Source organism: Miniopterus schreibersii (assembly GCF_964146895.1).
Source record: "Miniopterus schreibersii genome assembly, chromosome: 3".
Classification (NCBI taxonomy): Eukaryota; Metazoa; Chordata; class Mammalia; order Chiroptera; family Miniopteridae; genus Miniopterus; species Miniopterus schreibersii.
The window spans coordinates 11,819,050-11,837,313 of NC_138103.1; the positions used below are offsets into that span (position 1 = coordinate 11,819,050).

The 18,264-nt window shown below is 43.3% G+C and overlaps 2 protein-coding genes and 1 pseudogene across 12 annotated transcripts in view; 1 reads left to right on the forward strand and 2 right to left on the reverse strand.

Moving 5' to 3' along the window:
• Positions 1-1,575: 1,575 nt before the first annotated feature.
• LOC308554721 (uncharacterized protein C16orf90 homolog) lies at positions 1,576-2,997 on the reverse strand (the record flags this gene model as incomplete). The annotated part of the gene is made up of 3 exons (XM_081132183.1): positions 1,576-1,733; positions 2,130-2,480; positions 2,952-2,997. The coding sequence occupies 3 exons, from the start codon at positions 2,995-2,997 to the stop codon at positions 1,576-1,578; spliced, it is 555 nt and encodes a 184-aa protein (XP_080988309.1).
• A 6,401-nt stretch (positions 2,998-9,398) lies between these two features.
• The window catches only part of CLUAP1 (clusterin associated protein 1), a 36,055-nt gene continuing 27,189 nt past the window's right edge, over positions 9,399-18,264 (forward strand). For 4 of the 10 annotated variants that reach the window (XM_081132170.1, XM_081132172.1, XM_081132174.1 and 1 more), the window contains exons 1-5: positions 9,400-9,505; positions 12,452-12,563; positions 14,313-14,397; positions 15,499-15,678; positions 17,122-17,217. In XM_081132170.1, the coding sequence (XP_080988296.1) occupies positions 9,484-9,505; positions 12,452-12,563; positions 14,313-14,397; positions 15,499-15,678; positions 17,122-17,217 (495 nt within the window). In that variant the 5' untranslated portion in view covers positions 9,400-9,483. Of the gene's footprint in view, positions 9,924-9,991; positions 10,029-12,451; positions 12,564-14,312; positions 14,398-15,498; positions 15,679-17,121; positions 17,218-18,264 lie in introns of all 10 variants that reach the window. The other 6 variants (XM_081132179.1, XM_081132173.1, XM_081132175.1 and 3 more) reach the window with 6 other exon arrangements.
• On the reverse strand, positions 12,962-13,528 carry LOC308554722 (histone H3.3A pseudogene; annotated as a pseudogene). Its single transcript has one exon. The product of its transcript is annotated as a histone H3.3A pseudogene (transcript).

Below are 18,264 nucleotides of genomic sequence, written 5' to 3' on the forward strand. Positions count from 1 at the left end.
ATCACCACACACACATACCCCTGCTGCCCCCTCCATACACACACGAAGCTACCAAGCCTCCTCCATGCCAGAAGTTATGCCATGTCACTTCTACCACATTCTATTGGTAAAGGAGAGCCAGTCCCCAGTCAAGGTGGGGGATTCTACACAGGGCCAGATTACCGGGATGTGGCCCAGTGGAGGCCACCATATCCTGGGCATCCCAAGATCCAAACCCTGGGGGCAGTGTGTGTTCTCTGAGCCTTAGTTTATCAAAAAGTGAGGGGGTGGTGATCGTCTCCAAGGACTGAGTATTACAGCTTCTGGCATGGTCTCATTTCTGCCCAGTGCCTGCCTGGACCTGGGCAGCTCCCTAATGTCTGTCTTGAGCAATGGTCCATCAGATTGCCCCATCCTCAGCCTTCTGGGGGAGTGAGTGTTGCGGCAGTGGGAGAAGGCAGCTGTCCTTTTTGACACCCCATGGGACTTGCCTTGTGGACCAGCTGGGTGGCTACATCCCTCCCACACCTGCCCCAGTCACAGCTGGAATATTCAGACACCTGATCTCTCATTGCTCCTCCTTCTGGGACTGCTCTCTAGCTACTGTAGCCACAGACTCCCACCAACCAGGGCCACACCCATACTTATAACAACCTGAAAACAACCCAGGGACCAGAGTCTCCAGAATCTGCCGTCCCAGGGTTCTATGAAATGTCTGAGGTGAACCAGAGTACAGGAACAGGGAAGGGGCCTAAGGGAGTATTCCCCTGAGTATGGAAGGAACCCAGCTGTCCTGGTGTCCAGACTGTCATTGATACTTTAGGTGGGTCCTGACAGGAGCCCCCCAAAGGGGTAGCTGAGCCCTAGCCCAGCCCAAGCTACCAGGACTGGAAGTCAGCCAGACAGTGAGGGTCACTGAGGCCAACCTCTGTCCTCCCATCCTGTCCCCCACAGGGCTGAGGCCTAGTAACAGAGACCAGGAGTGATTCTGCCCCAGGGGACATTGGACACTATCTGGAGACATTTAGTTGTCATAATTGGGAGGAGGGAGCTACCTAGTGGGTAGAGGCTACTGATGCTGCTAAACATCCTACAACACACCTGATGGCCCCCATCACAAGAATGATCTGGTCCCAAATAGCAACAGGGCCAAGGACATAGAAACTTGCTCTCAGGAACACACGTGCCAAGGAGCTGTTTCTCTAACTGAAATGGCCTGATGACAGACCAAGGGACTGATGTGCATGTGGGCCTTGGCTTTTATTGAGATTAGACCTGCGGGCTCCCCAGCCTCTTGGGAGCCCCACTCTCTGCTCAGCCTGGCCTCCCAGGTACAAGTGGTTTACTTGAGTTGGAGCAAGCTGCAAGGGCATGCCCAGGCTTCTATTTTTTTGTCCTTCCCTCAGGACCTCCTCCCTCTCCTCAAGTTTTCCCAAGGCTGCCCAGGCTCTGATGCTGGGCAGCTGCAGGTGTCTCCGTCTGGTGGGGCTACTGGTGGGGCTGAGCCCTTTCTGTCTGGACCTGCCTCCGCCACGTCCTGGGTCACCTCTCCCTTCCTTTCCTGAGTTGTGAGAACCAGCCCTGGCACTTGGATTCCTATGGCCTCTCCAGAACCCCAGAGCGGGTTCTCTTGCATAACGGACAGGTGGACTCCTCTGAGGCCTCCCAGGACCTCTTGGGCCTGAACCCCAAGACTTCAGGGCCACCAGACTGGGAGGGAGCACTCTTGGCTGGATCCATGCTGGAACTGGATGCTGAGGAAAGAGGGGGGAGAGAGGAGTCTCTCAGAGGGCCCTAGGGGAGGCTACCAGCCTATCTTATCCTGTGATACCACCTTCCAGAACCTGGTGTCCTTTAAAATAGGAGTGGAGGAGGTGAGTCTCTTTAAAGTTAATCCACGAAGGAGGGAGGAGGGGGGGAGGAAGGAAACATGGTTCAATTTGGAAGGGCCCTTACCTAACCTAAACCCTTCATTTTACAAATGGGAAAACAGGCCCACCCCAGAAGTATGGGAACTCATCAGTTGCAGAGATTGGACAGAAACCCAGGAGGCTTGAGAGTGGAGAAGGGTCCATCTGCATCCATCTGAGTCTCCAACCCAACCCTTCTCTGGGTCTTCCCCTTCCTGCATCACCTGGACAGGTGCTCACCTGTATTTCCCAGGCTGTCCCTGGGCAGTTGAGCTTCCAGAAGGGCTGAATGGTGGCTGTTACCTGGGTTCAGAGTCCCCTGTGGCAGGTCCAAGGGCCAGGCCATACCCTCAGGCCATGGGAGGCAGCCCCCGGCCATGAGACGACCCAGCCAGTGGCTCTCACACTGGCCAGCAGGCTGCATGTGACCTGGCAGGTAGAGTGCCAGGCCCCGGAGGTGGCGCAGTCGGAAGTTCTTGGGCTTGCTTCCCTGGGCACTGGGGCACTGCTGCTGGGCCCCCAGCCCTCCTTCGTAGATGTTGGATGGTGTGTCGGGGTGACTGGGGAGTCCTTGGGCCCAGCTCACGGAATCTGTGGAGGGGAAAGCAGGAGGGTGGTGGCCAATGGGCCACAGCAGCCATGATGGGAGAACATAAGAACATGCTTGTGATGGGCTGGCTCCACGTCAGCCTGCCAAACCTCAGCTTACCTACCTATTAAATGGGCAAATTGTCCCTGCCTCCAGCCTCCCCTGACCCAACATATTACTTCTCTTTCCTCTCCCAGGCAACAGGGAGGTCTGAGAAGCCTGAGCCTTAGCACCAAATTCTCTTCGAGGACTTTAAGCCCTTCTGCCACCCCTTTTTGCCCCCTACCCTAGAAAGAGCATTCTGATGCTAGTATAGGAATTTCACAGTGGGTCCAGAATCACACAGTCAAGGTCACACGTCCTGGACCAGTGGCCATTGATCTCTCCCAAGTATGCGTGTCCTTTGTGGCTTTGGGTCCAGGTCAGGACAGGAGGACATCTTCCTTCCTGGCACTCCTCCCCACAGCCCGCACCTTCTCTTATGTGCAGCTCAGAGAACGCACAGACCAAGGCTTCCATTGAGGGCCAGTTTGGTGGGGGAGGAGTGGCCCAGCCTCCTGTGCAGCAGGGTTCTGCTCTCCCCTGCCTAGGGGCTGGGTCTGCAGGTCTCCCTTGGCAACTGGCTATGTGATGTCACAGGGAAGATTTCCAGCCTTCCTGGACCCCCTGAGTTTGGGGTAGGATTATGCCCAGGACCGGGACAGGGTGGGAGGAAGACAAGGGAAGGGGGCAGAACCCTAGGGGAGGTCCCTGGTCCTTCTGGCTTGGGACGGGTCACACAAAACAGACTCAGTTCTTCTAGGCTCAAGAGTCTCTTCCAGAGGTGACCTCATATGATCTCAGTTTCCTCATCTGTGGTTGGGAAATGAGGTTTAGGGGTACAAAGAGTGAAACCTGGGTCAGTGCTTAGAGCATGCTGATAAGGTGGTTCTGAGTGACTGGGTAAGTCACAACTTTTTTTTTAGTCATAACTTATTTAACCATCCATTTTCCCATAAGTAAATGACAGGGTATTGTGTGCCTCATACCAAGTGTGAGGAAAGGCATTATAGAGGAACTGCAGCTCTCATATACTGCTGGTGGGAATGTTAAAAGGCACCGCCACTTTGGGAAACAATTTCTTAAAAAGTTAAACTTTCAAATAAAAGGCATCGAGGTAGGAAAGAAAGAAGTAAAACTTCCATTATTTGCAGATGACATAATAACTATATAGAGCGAACCCTAAAGAGTCCATGAAAAAGATACTAGAAGTGATAAAGGAACTCCATAAATTAGCAGAATACAAAATATTCAAAAATTGGTTACATTTTTAAAAATTTACTGTTGAAAGTATTACATATGTACCCCCCATTGATCATCTCCACCCCACAACCACTCTACCCCCAGGCCTTCCCCATACCAATGTCTGTGTCAATAGGTTATTCATATAAGCATATAGGTTCTTTGATTAACCTCTCCTCACCCACTCCCCAACCCACCTTCCCTCTGAGATCCCTCAGTCTGTTCCATAGAAATCAGTTGCATTTTTGTATACTAATAACTATCAGAAAGAGAAATTAAGGAAACAATACCATTTACATTTGCATCAAAAACTATAATATAGTTAGGAATAAATTTAACCAAGGATGTAAAAGACCTGTACTTGAAAAATTATAAGACATTAAAGAAGATACAAATAAATTGAAGCATATACCATGCTCACGAATAGGAATTTAACATAGTTAAAATGTCCACACTACCCAAATCAATCTATAGTTTCAAAGCAATCCCTATCAGAATACCAATGGCATTTTTTACAGAGCTAGACAAATAATCCTAAAATTTATATGGAACCACAAAATACCCTGGATAGCCAAAGCAACTTTAAGATGAACAAACTAGGGTAGTGTTTCTCTCTCTCTCTCTCTCTCTCTCTCTCTCTCTCTCGCTCTCGCTCTCGCTCTCGCTCTTTCTCGCTCTCGTGCCTTGCCCCCTTCTTCCCCCAGGCACTTTACCTTTGCCTTTCTCCTATGCTCCTTCTTTTGACTCTGTAACTTGTTTCCTGAGCCCACGCATCCCAGCTGGCTCACTTTTTCTACCTCTGTGACTTTATAAATAAGCTTTTGCTTGTAAAAAAAAAAAAAAAAAAAAAGAGCAAAGTTGGAGGTATTGTGCTACCTGATATCAAACTATACTACAAGACTGTAGTAAAACAACATGGTACTGGCATAAAAACAGACACATAGATCAATGAAACAGAATAAAGAGCCCAGAAATTAATTTATGGCAAAGGAGGCAAGAATATACAATGGGATAAAGACAAAGCCAGTCTCTTCAATAAATGGTGTTGGGGAAACTGACAGGTATATGCAAAAAAATAAAAATAAAACGACAACTATTGTACACTATATACAATAATAAACTCAAAATGGATTAAAGGCTTTTAAATGTAAGACTTGAGCCTGGCCGTGCATTGCTCAGCAGTTGAGCATCAACCTAGGATCCAGGAGATTGTGGTTCGATTCCCGGTCAGCGCACATGCCCGGATTGCAGGCTCCACCCCCAGTCAGGGGTGTGCAGGAGGCAGCCGATGAATGATGACTCTCATCATTGATGTTTCTTTCTCTCCCTCTCCCTTCCTCTCTCTGAAATCAATAAAGATATATTTTAAAAAAATAAATGTAAGACTAGAAACCATAAAACTCCTAGAAGAAAACATAGGCAGTAAACTCTCTGACATGGCTCGTAGCAGTATTTTTTTGGATATGTCTCCTCAGGCAAGGGAAACAAAAACAAATGGGTCTATATCAAACTTAAAAGGTATTGTGCAGCAAAGGAAACCATCAACAAAAACACAACCTACTGAGTGGGCGATTATATTCACCAATGATACACTGATCAGGGGTTAATATCCAAAATATATAGGGAACTTGGCACCAAAAAGACAATCTGATTTAAAAATGGGCAGAGGACCTGAATAGACATTTCTCCAAAGAGGACATACAGATGGCCAATAGACATAAGGAAAGATTCTCCACATCACTAATCATAAGGTAAATGCAAATTAAAATACAATGGGATATCACCTCACAACTGTCAAAATGGCTATTATCAATAAATCAAATGGTGAAGGTGTGGGAAAAGGGAACCTTTGTGCACTGTTGGTGGCATTACAAATTGGTGCAGTCACTATGGAAACAGTACGAAGTCCTCAAAAAATTAAAAATAGAACTATCATGACCCCACAATTCCACTTCTGGGTATTTATCCAAAGACACCCAAAACACTAATTTGAAAAGATATGCATCCCTATGTTCATTGCAGCATTATTTATAATAGCCAAGATATGGAAGCAACCTAACCACCCATTGATAGATTGGATAAAGATGTGGTACCATACACAGGGTGTCCCCCCAAAATGTATACACACTTTAATAGCTGATAGCTCAATTTTGAAAATGAAATGTATTTTAATAAGCACTGCCTTTATAATTTTTCAAAGTGTGTGTATACATTTTTGGGACACCATTTATATATACTAGAATATTACTTGGCTATAAAAAAGAATGAAATCTTACCATTTGTGAAAACATGGATGGACCTAGAGGGTATTATGCTAAGTGAAATTCAGAGAATAAGTTAGATTTCACTTATATGTGGAATCTAAAAGAAAATAAATGAGTGAACAAAACAGGAACTCATAGGTACAGAGAACAAATTGATAGTTGCCAGATGGGGAGTTGGGAGACTTGGTAAAAAGAGTAAAGGGTTTAAGGACAAATTGGCAGTTACAAAATAGTCATGGGGGCAGTGTCCTTCCGATACACCAAGCTTGCAGGTTTGCTCCTGGTCAGTGCACATACAAGAATCAATCAATGAATGCATAAATAAATGGAACAACAAATTGATGTTTCTCTCTCCCTCTCCCTCTCCCCCCTCCCTCCCCCCTCCCTCCCCCTCTCCCTCCCTCCCTCCCTTTCCTTCTTCTCCTGCTCTTCTCCTTCCCCTGTCTCTCTCAAATAAATGTTTAAAAGTCATGGGGATGTAATATACAGCATAGGGATTATAATATCTATGTATGGTGTCAGGCAGGTACTAGATATATTGGGGGGGGGCTCTTATAAGTTGTATAAATGTCTAATCATTGTGATATACACCTGAAAACATAATATCGACTGTCAAATGTAATGGAAAAATTTTTTTAAATGTTAAACTTTCAATTCTCTCTATTCACAGATGATATGATCTTATGTAGAGAAAAATTAGTTCACACTCAAAATTGAGCTAATTAAACTATTAGAGCTAATAAAGTTTAGCAAAGTTGCTGGATATAAGATCAACACAAAAATTAACTGTATTTCTGTACACTGGCAAAAGGATAAAAAGAATAAAACAGGAGTAAATTTCACAACACTGAAAACTAAAAAACATTGCTGAAAAATTAAAGAAGACTTAAATAAATAGAAAAATATTCCTGTTCATGACTTGAAGACTTAATGTTTTTAAGACAGCAGTACTCCCTAAAGTGGTCTACAGATACTTTGAAAATCCCAACGGCCTTTTTATGCAGAAACGGGAGAGCTGATCCTAAAATTCATGTGGAATTACAAGGGAGTGCAAATAACCAAAAACAATTTTTAAAAAGAAAAATTTAAATTTAACCAAAACAGTGTGGAACTAGCATAAGGATAGATACCTCAACCATTGGAACAGACTAGAGAGACCAGAAATAATATGGTAAATTGATTTTCAATAGGAGTGTCAAGACTATTCAATGGGGGAAAGAATTTCTTCAACAAATGGTGCTGGGACAACTGGACAGCCACATGCAAGAGAATGAAGTTTCACCCCTCCCTCACACCATACTCAAAAATTAATTCAAACTGCATCAAAGACCTAAATGTAAGAGCTAAAACTATAAAACTCTTAGAAGAAAACAAGAGTAAATCTTTATTATCTTGGATTTGGCAATGAATGATTAGATATGACATCAAAACCTCAAATAAAAGAAAACATAAATTGGACTTCATCAGAATTTAAAACTTTTCTGCAGCAAAAGGCACTATCAAGAAGTAAAAACCTATAGAATATGACAAAATATTTGCAAATCATATATCTGGTAAGAGTCTAGTATGCAGAATATATATTCTTACAACTCAACAACAAAAGACAACCCAATTAAAAAATGGTGAAGTTGAATAGACATTTCTTCAAAGAAGATACACAAAACTGTCAACAACCACAAGACAAGATGCTCCGCATCATTAGTCATTAGGGAAATGCAAATTTAAACCACAGTGCGATACTACTTCATACCCATGAGGATGGATATAATTAAATTTTTTAAAATTGACATGTTAATGAGTATGTGGAACAACTGGAACCCTCCTACACTGCAGGTGGGAATGTAAAATGGTAGAGCCAGTAATGTACAAAAGTTCAAGTTGCTACACATCCTTTTGAGCTTTCCTCACTGTCAGGCTTTTTGTTCATTTGTCGTTTCAGCTGTCCCAATACCTGCCTAGCAATGTGGCATTGTGGTTTAATATGCATTTTTCTAATGACTAATAACCTTGAGCATCTTTTTCTTTGCTTATTTGCCATATATCTTCTTCTTTGAAATATCTGTTTAAAATTTCTGTCCACTTTCTAATTCGATTGAGTTTTGAGAGTTCATTATGTATTCTGGATAAAACTTTTCATCGGATGTTTTGTGACTATCTTCTAAACTGTGGATTATCCTTTCATTTTAAAAGTGTTTTGAAGAGAAGTTTTAATTTTTGATGAAGTCCAATTTATTTTAAAAAAATTTTTTTAAAGGATTACACTTTTGGTGTATCTAAGAAACCTTGCTTAACCTAGTCATAGAGTTTTCTAGTTTTCTTTTAGGAAACTTACGGTTTTAGGTTTTGTGGTTTGTTTTTAACTTAAAGATACTTTATTGGACGCTTGATATAAACAGCAGCTCTCCGTGAGGTGACACTTTGAAGTTTTATATTTAGGTAATTGTGGGGGTTCATTTATTTGGATTTCCAATTCTTTCAAACCATTTATTAAAAAGAATAGTCGTTCTCCACAGAAGTGCTATGTCACCATTGTCGTACTGACCATATGTGTGGATGTATTTGGGGACTCTGAACCTTCCGTGCACTTACGGGTCTGTTACTTCGCTAACACCAATACAGGCGCGGAGGACAACCCAGCCGTAGGCAGTCTCTGCTCTTCCCCTCCTCCCAAGCTCAGCTCACTTCACCTCCCAGTCGCCTGCGCTCCGCCACAGCAGCCCTAAGGCAGGCTCCCCCGTGAGCCCCCAGCGGATCTGGCCGCGCGTTGCGCACCGTTCTCACCCAGGAGTCTTCCGATGCCTCGAACACTGCGCACAAATACTCCCCTTGTTACTAAGACAACAGCAGACGCGCGAGGAGCGGGGCGGATTTCCGGCCGGTTGTGAGAATGAGCCGGTGCGCGTGCGCGGTTCCAGGCGGCCGCCCGCTCGCGGAAGCGCGGTCAGCCCCAGCCTTCCACGGGCAGTTCGGAGTTCTGCCCCTTAATGCTGCGCGCTCTTCCCGGGAGCTTCCGCCCCGAGAGCAGCTGGCAGTTTACACACGCCGGAGAGAAGCGTGCCGGGCAAGGGACACCCAGCTTCGTAACATCGTACTTTCAAGAGGAGTTGAGGAAATAGGAAGCAGTGTGTAGAGCACCTAGCATAGCTTCAGGCGCATAGCAGGTGCTCAGAACGTGTCAGCCAGTGCCAGGTGTCTCTCTGTGAGAAGTTGAAGGGGGCTTGGACGCCCTGCAACTCGGAACTCCCCGTAGGGCGGTAATCCCACGCCTCCCTCCATGATTCCTTAACTCCCTTGCGGGCCGCCCATTCCCTTGCGCATGCGCACGCAGTTCGGCCGCTTCGCCAGCAGTCCTGTTTGGCCCCTGCTGCGCGCCGTTGGGAGCTCCGTGCGTTGCCATAGAGACACTGGAGCTCTTAGCTGGGAGCTGTGGAGACTACGGGCTTGTGGGGACCGGAGCGCCATGTCCTTCCGCGACCTCCGCAGTAAGGCAACCCTTCCTCTTGTTACCTGTGGATGTCCGGAGGTACCCGGGGTCCGGCCCGCCGGGTCCTCTTGTCTGAGCGCCGCCGAGCCCCTCTAGGGCCTCTGCGCCTCAGGGACGTCCCCGTCCTCTGCGGCCCCCCAGGCTGCGCGCCCCAGCCCTGGCTCAGCACTTCCTGCGATGATGGGAAGTTTTGTATCTGCCGCTGACTGTGGCTAGTGCGGGCTGAGGAAACGAAGTTTTAATTTTATCTGATTTTAATTGATTTGTGTAGCCACTTCGCTACGGAATTGGAAAACGCAGAGGCCGTTTTGAGGTTGGGTTAGGTTAGAGCTCAGAGAAACTAATACTAAACCCGAGGAGGGGACTGCTGAAGAATAACGCGGCTAACGTTGTTTCGAATTTTTACAATCTGCCAGGTAGTAACTGTTCTGTGTGTGTGCATCATTTTACTTACATCCCTGAATAACTACGCTTCTGTATTTAGAGATGAGGAAACGGGCACAGAGAGGACACACACAGTGGTAAGAGCTGGCGCTGGAGTTTGAATTCGGGTTGACTAACCTCCAAAGCCTTCATCCTTTCTAAAGGGGTAGATGAGGAGAAGGGAACCCCAATGCCTTTGCTAGAAGGTTGGAGAAGTGGAAGAATGGGTATAAGAGAATTAGTTATTACTACTTTGAGGGACGTCTGTTACATTTTACATTCACCGTCTCATTTTAGTCCTCACTTTAACAGTGAGGTAGGTTGTATAAATCCTGGGTGAAATATGTGAGGCACAGATGGGTAAAGTAGCTTACTTTAGGTCACACAACCAGAACTGGGTGGAACCAAGGATCCTGGCTGTGTGGCTCCGTTGGTTGGAGCGTCGTCGGGTGCACCAAAGGGTTGTGGGTGCGATTCCTGGTGGTGCCACATACCTAGGTTGCAGGTTCCGTCTGGGTCTGAGCATGTACTGGGCGCCCCGTACGGGGGCAGCCGACCCATGTTTCTCTCTATTCCCGCTTTCCCCCCTCCCTTCCTCTCCCTTTCTCTCTCCCTTCTCCTCTCTCTAAAATCAGTGAAGAATATTCTCGGGTGAGGATGAAAAAAATCTCTTGCCTTTTATATAATGTTTTCTGAATCAGAAGCAGTTCAGCTAACTGGCTCCACCTGCGTAGATGTAGCAGGTGATTTCCAATATGGTGTCATCTGAGGGGCCTCTGAAAGGCCAGTTTTTTAACTGAATTGCTGGTGCCTGGAATTTCACCATTAAAGATTACCCTTTCAGTTATGAGTTGCTTTTTTTCTACAATGTAAATATACAGGAAGACATATCACATTTTGTTAATACATCTATTAGCACCATAGTGTGAATTATGCCCTCTGGAATTTGAAGGTTCTTGGTGACTATATGTTGTAGAGACAAGTTTCTCTCATAGCAGTTTAGAGAGAGCACTCTGCCCAGCACGTTTTGCTCCGTGGTTAGAGTGTCGGCCAGTGCTCTGAAAGGCCCCAGGTTCGATTCTGGTCAAGGGCATATACCTCCATTAAAGGCTCTATCCCTGGCCCTGGTCAGGGCATGGGTGGAAGGCAACCAATCCATGTGTCTCTGTCACATCAGTGTTTCTCTCTCTCAATCTCTCTCTCTCTCTAAAAAAAAAAAAAAAAAAAAAAGGGAAAAAAAAATAGAGCACTCTACTAGGGGACATTGACTGGAGCTGTATTGGGAAGAGTGTACAAAAAAGATTTCTGAACATTTTGACATTATATGAATGCTATACAATTGTGCAATTTACAGTAAGAATCCTGCTCATTTTGACAATAATGTTGCAGAATGAATAGAACTTAACGACTGCTTAGTGGGAAGAAGTATTTAGGTGATGCCTGACTATATGGTGGGAAGGCTGCTGCTTTATTTTCCATCGTTCTCTTCAGATTTCCCAAAAAGTAATGACAGAGGCCCTCAGTGCCATTGCTCCTTTCTCTGCTCATGCTTTCTCTTCTGTTGTTTGGTGAAATCCAACCTAACCTCTGATGCCTGGGTAGCTTCTTTGTGAATGTTGTTGGGACACTTTGAACATCTACCCTCAAGAAGAGTGAGGACAGACGTTAAATAGCCATGAGCACACTGAATATAGATCTTGGCATATTGTGGGAACTCAATAAGGTTAAATAGGTTAGTGCTAGTAAGGTTAGTGATAGCAACCTCTGGTATCATCAAGTGTTAGTATGTGTTTTTTAATCTGTTTTATAATAAATCTAAGCAGTGCTCTGTAGTTCAACCATTCTCTTTAAGGTTTCTCAAGATATAGTAAAGCTAATCTTTAAAATTTGTGTTAGTAAGGTCCTGTGTGCTCACTAAAAGAAAAAAAAGAGCCCGGCCAGTGTGGCTCCGTGGTTGAGCATCAACCTATGATCCAGGAGATCCAGGTTTGATTCCAGGCACATGCCCAGGTTTCTGGCTCAATCCCCAGCAGGGGGCATGCAGGAAGCAGTCAGTGACTCTCATCATTGATGTTTCTCTCTCTCTCTCTGAAATCTAAAAATAATTTAAAAAAAAAAGACAACTCAGAAAAATGAACTTTACCCTACTGCCATCACCCTCCATAATAGTCACTGTTAACATTTAAAAATATTTTTATTTATGACATTTTATAAGACCAGGTATTTCTCATTTTGAGTGGTAAGAAGATATCCAAGATAGAAATGAGAAATTAAATTCACTCCCAATCTCTAAATCCCATTTTAATGTACAGCTTCCATTTCTCCCAGGAAACTTAAGTGTTTTTCAGGAAGCAGATTATTTTAAGTTTTATCTACTTTCTTATTTCCCTCTTAGAGAGTTGATAAATAGTCCCTAATACTGTCAATAGACTGGAAATAAGAAGGGAAAGCAGAGAAAGTAAGTTAATAAGTAGTTGCTGCTTGATGATGAATTGACTGAATTGTGTTTTACCTTGGACAGATTTCACAGAGATGATGAGAGCCTTGGGATACCCTCGACATATTTCTATGGAAAATTTCCGTACACCAAATTTTGGACTTGTATCTGAAGTTCTTCTCTGGCTTGTGAAAAGGTTAGAATTGCACTTTGTTGAGGTCTAAGGATGAATACTCAATTTTATTTATTAGCCACCTAGAAACAGGATATTGTTGTGAAGCTAAAGGAAGAGCTCAATAAAAATTTGAGTTTCACAGATTTAGGTGTGACCTGTTAAAAATCAGTCGAGTGTTTTTTTCCCCCCCCAGAAAAATTTAACAGGTTTATTTATGTTATAAAGTTGAACTGCTGAAACTTGTTCACTGAAACATTTTGACTTGCATTAATGCTTTATATGTCCCTGCATTTATATTAAAAAAATTCACATACAAATGAAAATGGAAAAACTGCCAACACCTGATTTCTGTCCCCTATTTTCAACTTGCAACCATATACTTAGGTACCTTTTGACGCCATGGAAAAAAAAAATCTAACGTTCAGAACTACCAATAACAGGAAAAAGAGAAAATTTTTTTAAAAGAATGAAATATTTCCCATCATAGTGGATTCTTAAGCACGTTCTCCACGTATGCAGCTTGCTAGCTGGATGTCTTTTGGCATAATTGCTACACGTTTGGCATGGATAGCACACAGGTTGGTGTCTTCAAAAAGGCCAACCAGGTAGGCCTCACTTGCCTCCTGCAAAGCACCAATAGTTGCACTCTGGAAGCGCAGATCTGTTTTGAAGTCCTGAGCGATTTCTCGCACCAGACGCCGGAAGGGGAGTTTGCGAATCAGTTCAGTGGACTTCTGATAACGCCTAATTTCAGGAAGTGCCACAGTACCAGGCCTGTAACGATGAGGTTTCTTCACCCCTCCAGTAGAGGGCGCACTCTTGCGAGCGGCTTTGGTAGCCAGTTGCTTCCGAGGTGCTTCACCACTGGTGGATTTGCAGGCAGTCTGCTTTGTACCAGCCATGGTATAGAGACCTCTTTACTTACCCCCCTTCTCCCTCGGGTGGAATTCGGGGAGCTGGAGGTGGCGCAGGCCTTAGAGAGCGACAGTGGCTGTGAACACCAGTCGAGTAAAGAGCGCTGTAGGAGAAGGAGTATGCCAGTCAGTGGTAAAGGGAGACTATGTCTCAGTAGGAAGCAGACACTGAGGTCCAAGTTCCTCTCCATCCCCTCACCTTCATCAGGGAGTGACAAGGGACCTCCCTACACACTCTAATGAGTCCACTGGATTAGAAATAATTTTGATTTCATTTTGTGTGTAAAATCCAGTATCTAACATTTGGGGCTGGCAAACTTTTTAAGAAGATAATAAAGACTTTAGGTGTTGCAGACTACATAAGATCTCTGTTGCATATTCTACCTTATGTTTTGTTTTTTATAATCCTTTAAAAATGTAAAAACCCTTCTTAGCTTGCAAGCTGTACAGAAAGAAGCCAAGTGCTACAGTCTGCTGACTCCTGATGGGTCATCAATAACACGAACAAAGCAACTCCAACAACTCTGCTGCTTCTCAGAGCTAACTAATTAGTACTGGGTCAGGGGCTGTCAGGCAAAGTAGTCATTCTGGTTATTTTAATTAAATTTTGAGGTCCAAGAGAGATTTAATTTTATAAGTTGAGCCCCAAATTTGATTTTTGAAATCAGTTAAACCTATTCTTAGGGTGAGGATTTGCTCCCTTGGATGTTTGGTATTTTGTGTTGCTTTTGAAGTCTTTCTTAATCTTACTAACTTAGCAGGGGACTCAGAGAGCTTCCTGTTACAGATCCACTGCCCACTTTCTCTTTGGTGGACTTTATACTTAATTAACTGGTGTCTTCTGTCTCTCTCATAGGTATGAACCTCAGACTGACATCCCTTCTGATGTTGAGACGGAACAAGACCGAGTTTTCTTCATTAAGGCAGTTGCCCAATTCATGGTTAGTTCATGCTTATTTGATGGAATTATGAAATTAAATGCATTAGAAAGAGATGAGTCCTAGTTAGGGCTTTCTTCAAGTTTCTAAACCAATTCTATTAGCATTTTGCCAGCAAAGTCTTTAGTTGTTGTTGTTTTTAATGTTTTTATTGATTTCAGAGAGAGAAAGGAAGAGGGAGAGAGAGAGAGAAACATCAGTGATGAGAGGGGATCATTGATTGGCTGCCTCCTGTATGCCCCGTACTGGGGATCGAGCCTGAAACCCTGGCATGTGCTCTGACCAGGAATCAAACTGAGATCTCCTAGATCATAGGTCAGTGTTCAACCACTGAGCTACATTAGCTGGGCAAGTCTTTAGTTTTTAATTCATTATTTGTTAAGTTTTTAAAAAAATTTTTGAATAGGTTATATATTTCATGGTTCAGAAAAAAAAATTTTTAGATCATGTCTGCCATCAGCACAGTTCCATTCCCAGTAATCACTATTAATATTTTCCAGAGTTTATGCATATATAAGCAAATAGAATATAAATTATTTTCCTTCTTTTTGCACAAATGGTGGCATACTGTTTAGAATCTTGCTTTTTTCATTTAATGGTACATTTTGGAGAACTTTCCAAATACCTATAGAACTTTCTATTCTCTCTTAACACCTGAGTAGTATTGCTTGCCTGGATAAATCACAATTTATATAATTTATATTATAGGTATTTAGGTGTTTGTAATCTTTGCTCTTTGAAGCAATATTGTAACAAATAACCTATACATATCTCATTTTGTTTGTGAGTATATCCATCTCTAGCATAAATTCTCAGGATTGGAATTGCTAGGTCAAAAGTTATGTGTATTTGTAATTTTGTTGTCTTTTACCAAATTGCTCTCCATCAAGATTCTATCAGTTAAAAAATATATTGTATCAGTTTATACACCCACTTAAAATGTATGAGTCACTTGAAAGTTTGACTCGATACAATCAGGTTATATCCCAATTGTTGGCAGAGACATTTTCAAATTATCTACATAAGATTTGGCTTAGATTTTACATGGAAAGGGCCTTAAACTGTTTGCTTGTTTGTTTGTTGTTTGTTTTGGTCTGAAAATAGGCCACCAAGGCACATATAAAACTCAACACTAAGAAGCTTTATCAAGCAGATGGATATGCAGTGAAGGAACTATTGAAGATCACCTCTGTCCTTTATAATGCTATGAAGACCAAAGGGATGGAGGGCTCTCAAACAGGAGAGGACGATATCAGCAAATTCAAGTTTGATCTTGGCTCAAAGGTAAGGACAGTGAAAGGCTTGTAGTGAGGGATGGAATGTGTATTTCTCACTCTGAAATGGAACATGTCATATACTCACAGAACTACTTTCCTTACTCCTTGACTGAGTGTGATTTGTTAGTTTTGTACTCATCAGCATTTGAATAAAAGCAGAAGTCACTATAAATTAATTCAACTATTTACTGAAAGCCTGCTGCTAGTAAGGTAGGAGACGCTAGAGCTAGCAGAAACAATCCTAGAGCACTAAGGAAATAGGAAGGAAGTCGTCAGCTGTGAATGAATATTGAGAGTTGTTGCTGATGGTTTGATAATAAAAAAGACACTGGGGACTTGTTATGGAGAGGGAGCAAGGGAGTGTGAACAGAGCAGGGAGATGTTTGTTTGGGGTCTTTGAAAATTTATTTATTTTTATTATTTATTTATTTATTTTAAAAAAATATATCTTTATTGATTTCAGAGAGGAAAGGCGAGGGAGAGAGAGACATAGAAACATCAATGATGAGAGAGTCATTGATCGAGCCAGCAACCCTGGCATGTGCCCTGACCGGGAATCGAACCCTGATCGCCTGGATCCTAGGTCGATGCTTAACCGCTGAGCCACACCCGGCCGGGCTGGGGTCTTTGAAAATTTAGCATATTTAAGGAAAGGGTGACATGCAAATCCTAAGAAATAAGTGCACTGGGCTAGATGCTTAATCATCATCACCTTCGTAGCAATGGCTGCTACCGTCGTGGGAGCTGAGTACTGTTGCATGTTAACTTATTTGAGCCTCATGCAGCCCTGTGAAGTGCAGTCTAAAGGCAAAGAATTAAGGGACAGAGGGATTAAATAGAGGGCATCAAGATGCTGCACTAGGAAATCTGTGTCCCAGATTGCCCCTACTTTAGCAGCCACCACAGTAGGCGTCCTCTGTTGTGACCTAGCCCAAATAGGAAGCAAGTCAGGTTGCATTTGACTTTACATTTGGGTTTGTTTGTTTGTGTGTTGTTGTTGTTTTTTAATATATCTTTACTGACTTCAGAGAGAGGAAGGAAGAGGGGGGGAGAGAGAGAGAAATATCAATGATGAGAGAGTCATTGATCGGCTGCCTCCTGCACGCCCCCCACTGGGGATTGAGCCTGAAACCTGGGCGTGTGCCCTGACCAGGAATTGAACCCTGGATCCTAGGTTGGTGCTCAGCCACAGAGCCATGCCCGGCTGGGCAGACATTTGGGTTTTTAAAGAGACCCTAAGTTGGTCTAATTTGTACTTAGATCAGTGTTTCCTAAACTGGCATCTTACAAGCTCTCTTCCACAGGATGTAAGTATATATCTTGTGGAAAATGCATTCTATAGTCAAGTATCCTGACTGGAGGTAGGGATTGGTATTAACAGACTGGTTATTTCTGAATGCCTATTAAAAACCTGTCACTGAGGTTCCTGTTTTTGATATTTTCCTTCCAGATTGCAGATTTGAAAGCAGCCAGGCAGCTTGCTTCTGAAATCACCTCCAAAGGAGCATCTCTGTATGACTTGCTTGGCAAGGAGGTAGAGTTGAGGGTAAGCAGTGCTCAGATAACTTAATTACTTTCTCAGCTAAGCAGATTTTCAAGGTTTTCTTTTCCAATTCTTTTTCCCCCTGTTCTTCTGACTTTTTAAAACTGTACCTGATTAAATGATACAATGTGTGAGAAAGTAATGTATAGTGTTCACTGCTATTCCTACTTCTGGTGGGCACTGATCTGTTTTTAATACCTTTGATTTGTAGTTGAGGAAATGGCAAATATGTGGCATGTTGCTGAAACTTTCTCCTGTGTCCATGTCAGACTTCATTGTTCATGATGCTTTACTTGGTGAACTCAGCCTTAGCATTCTTCTCAACAAAATCTTCTTCTGAGCCATGATGGTTCCCAAACCTTGCTGCCCAATGCAATCACCTGGGTGTTTTAAAAAACTAATACCTGGCTTTCCATTTTGATGTCATTGGTATGAAATGTGACTTGGGCATTGGAGATTTTAAAGTCTTCTGTGTGATTCTAGCACACAGCAAAGTTTGGGAACCAATAATCTAGGCAGTCACTACCAGTCAGTTGAAGTTAATGTTAACAGTTTAAATTTGTTTGCAATCCTGTTCTAGCTAATGTCATTCAAGGAGTATGCTCCATCCATTATGTTTAAGGAGCTGTTTAAGAGTATGGTTCTGGAGGACTCCTATAGAGCTCTTACAGAGCTTTTAAATCACCTAATATCCAGATTGTCCCCGAAACAATGAATCAGAATGTCGGGGAGTGAGAGCCAGGCATCAAGTTTTTAAAGATTTCCAGGTGATTCCAGTGTGCAGCAGAATTTGGGACCTACTGGTTTAAGAAGAAATGGAATATTATTTAATTCTTACCTGTAAAGATTTATGGCACTTGAAGCATACATGCTTTCATCTAATGTTTTTACATTAAATACATTTAATTCATTCCGTTCCCATCAGGTATATCAGCCTTGACCACTCTGTCACTTCCTTGTCTGTGCTCTGGCATTGCTGCCACAGTGTAATGGTATTTTTCCCTCTTGCTTTTTATTTCTTCCCTAGAAGACTGGAAGTAGGAGACTTGG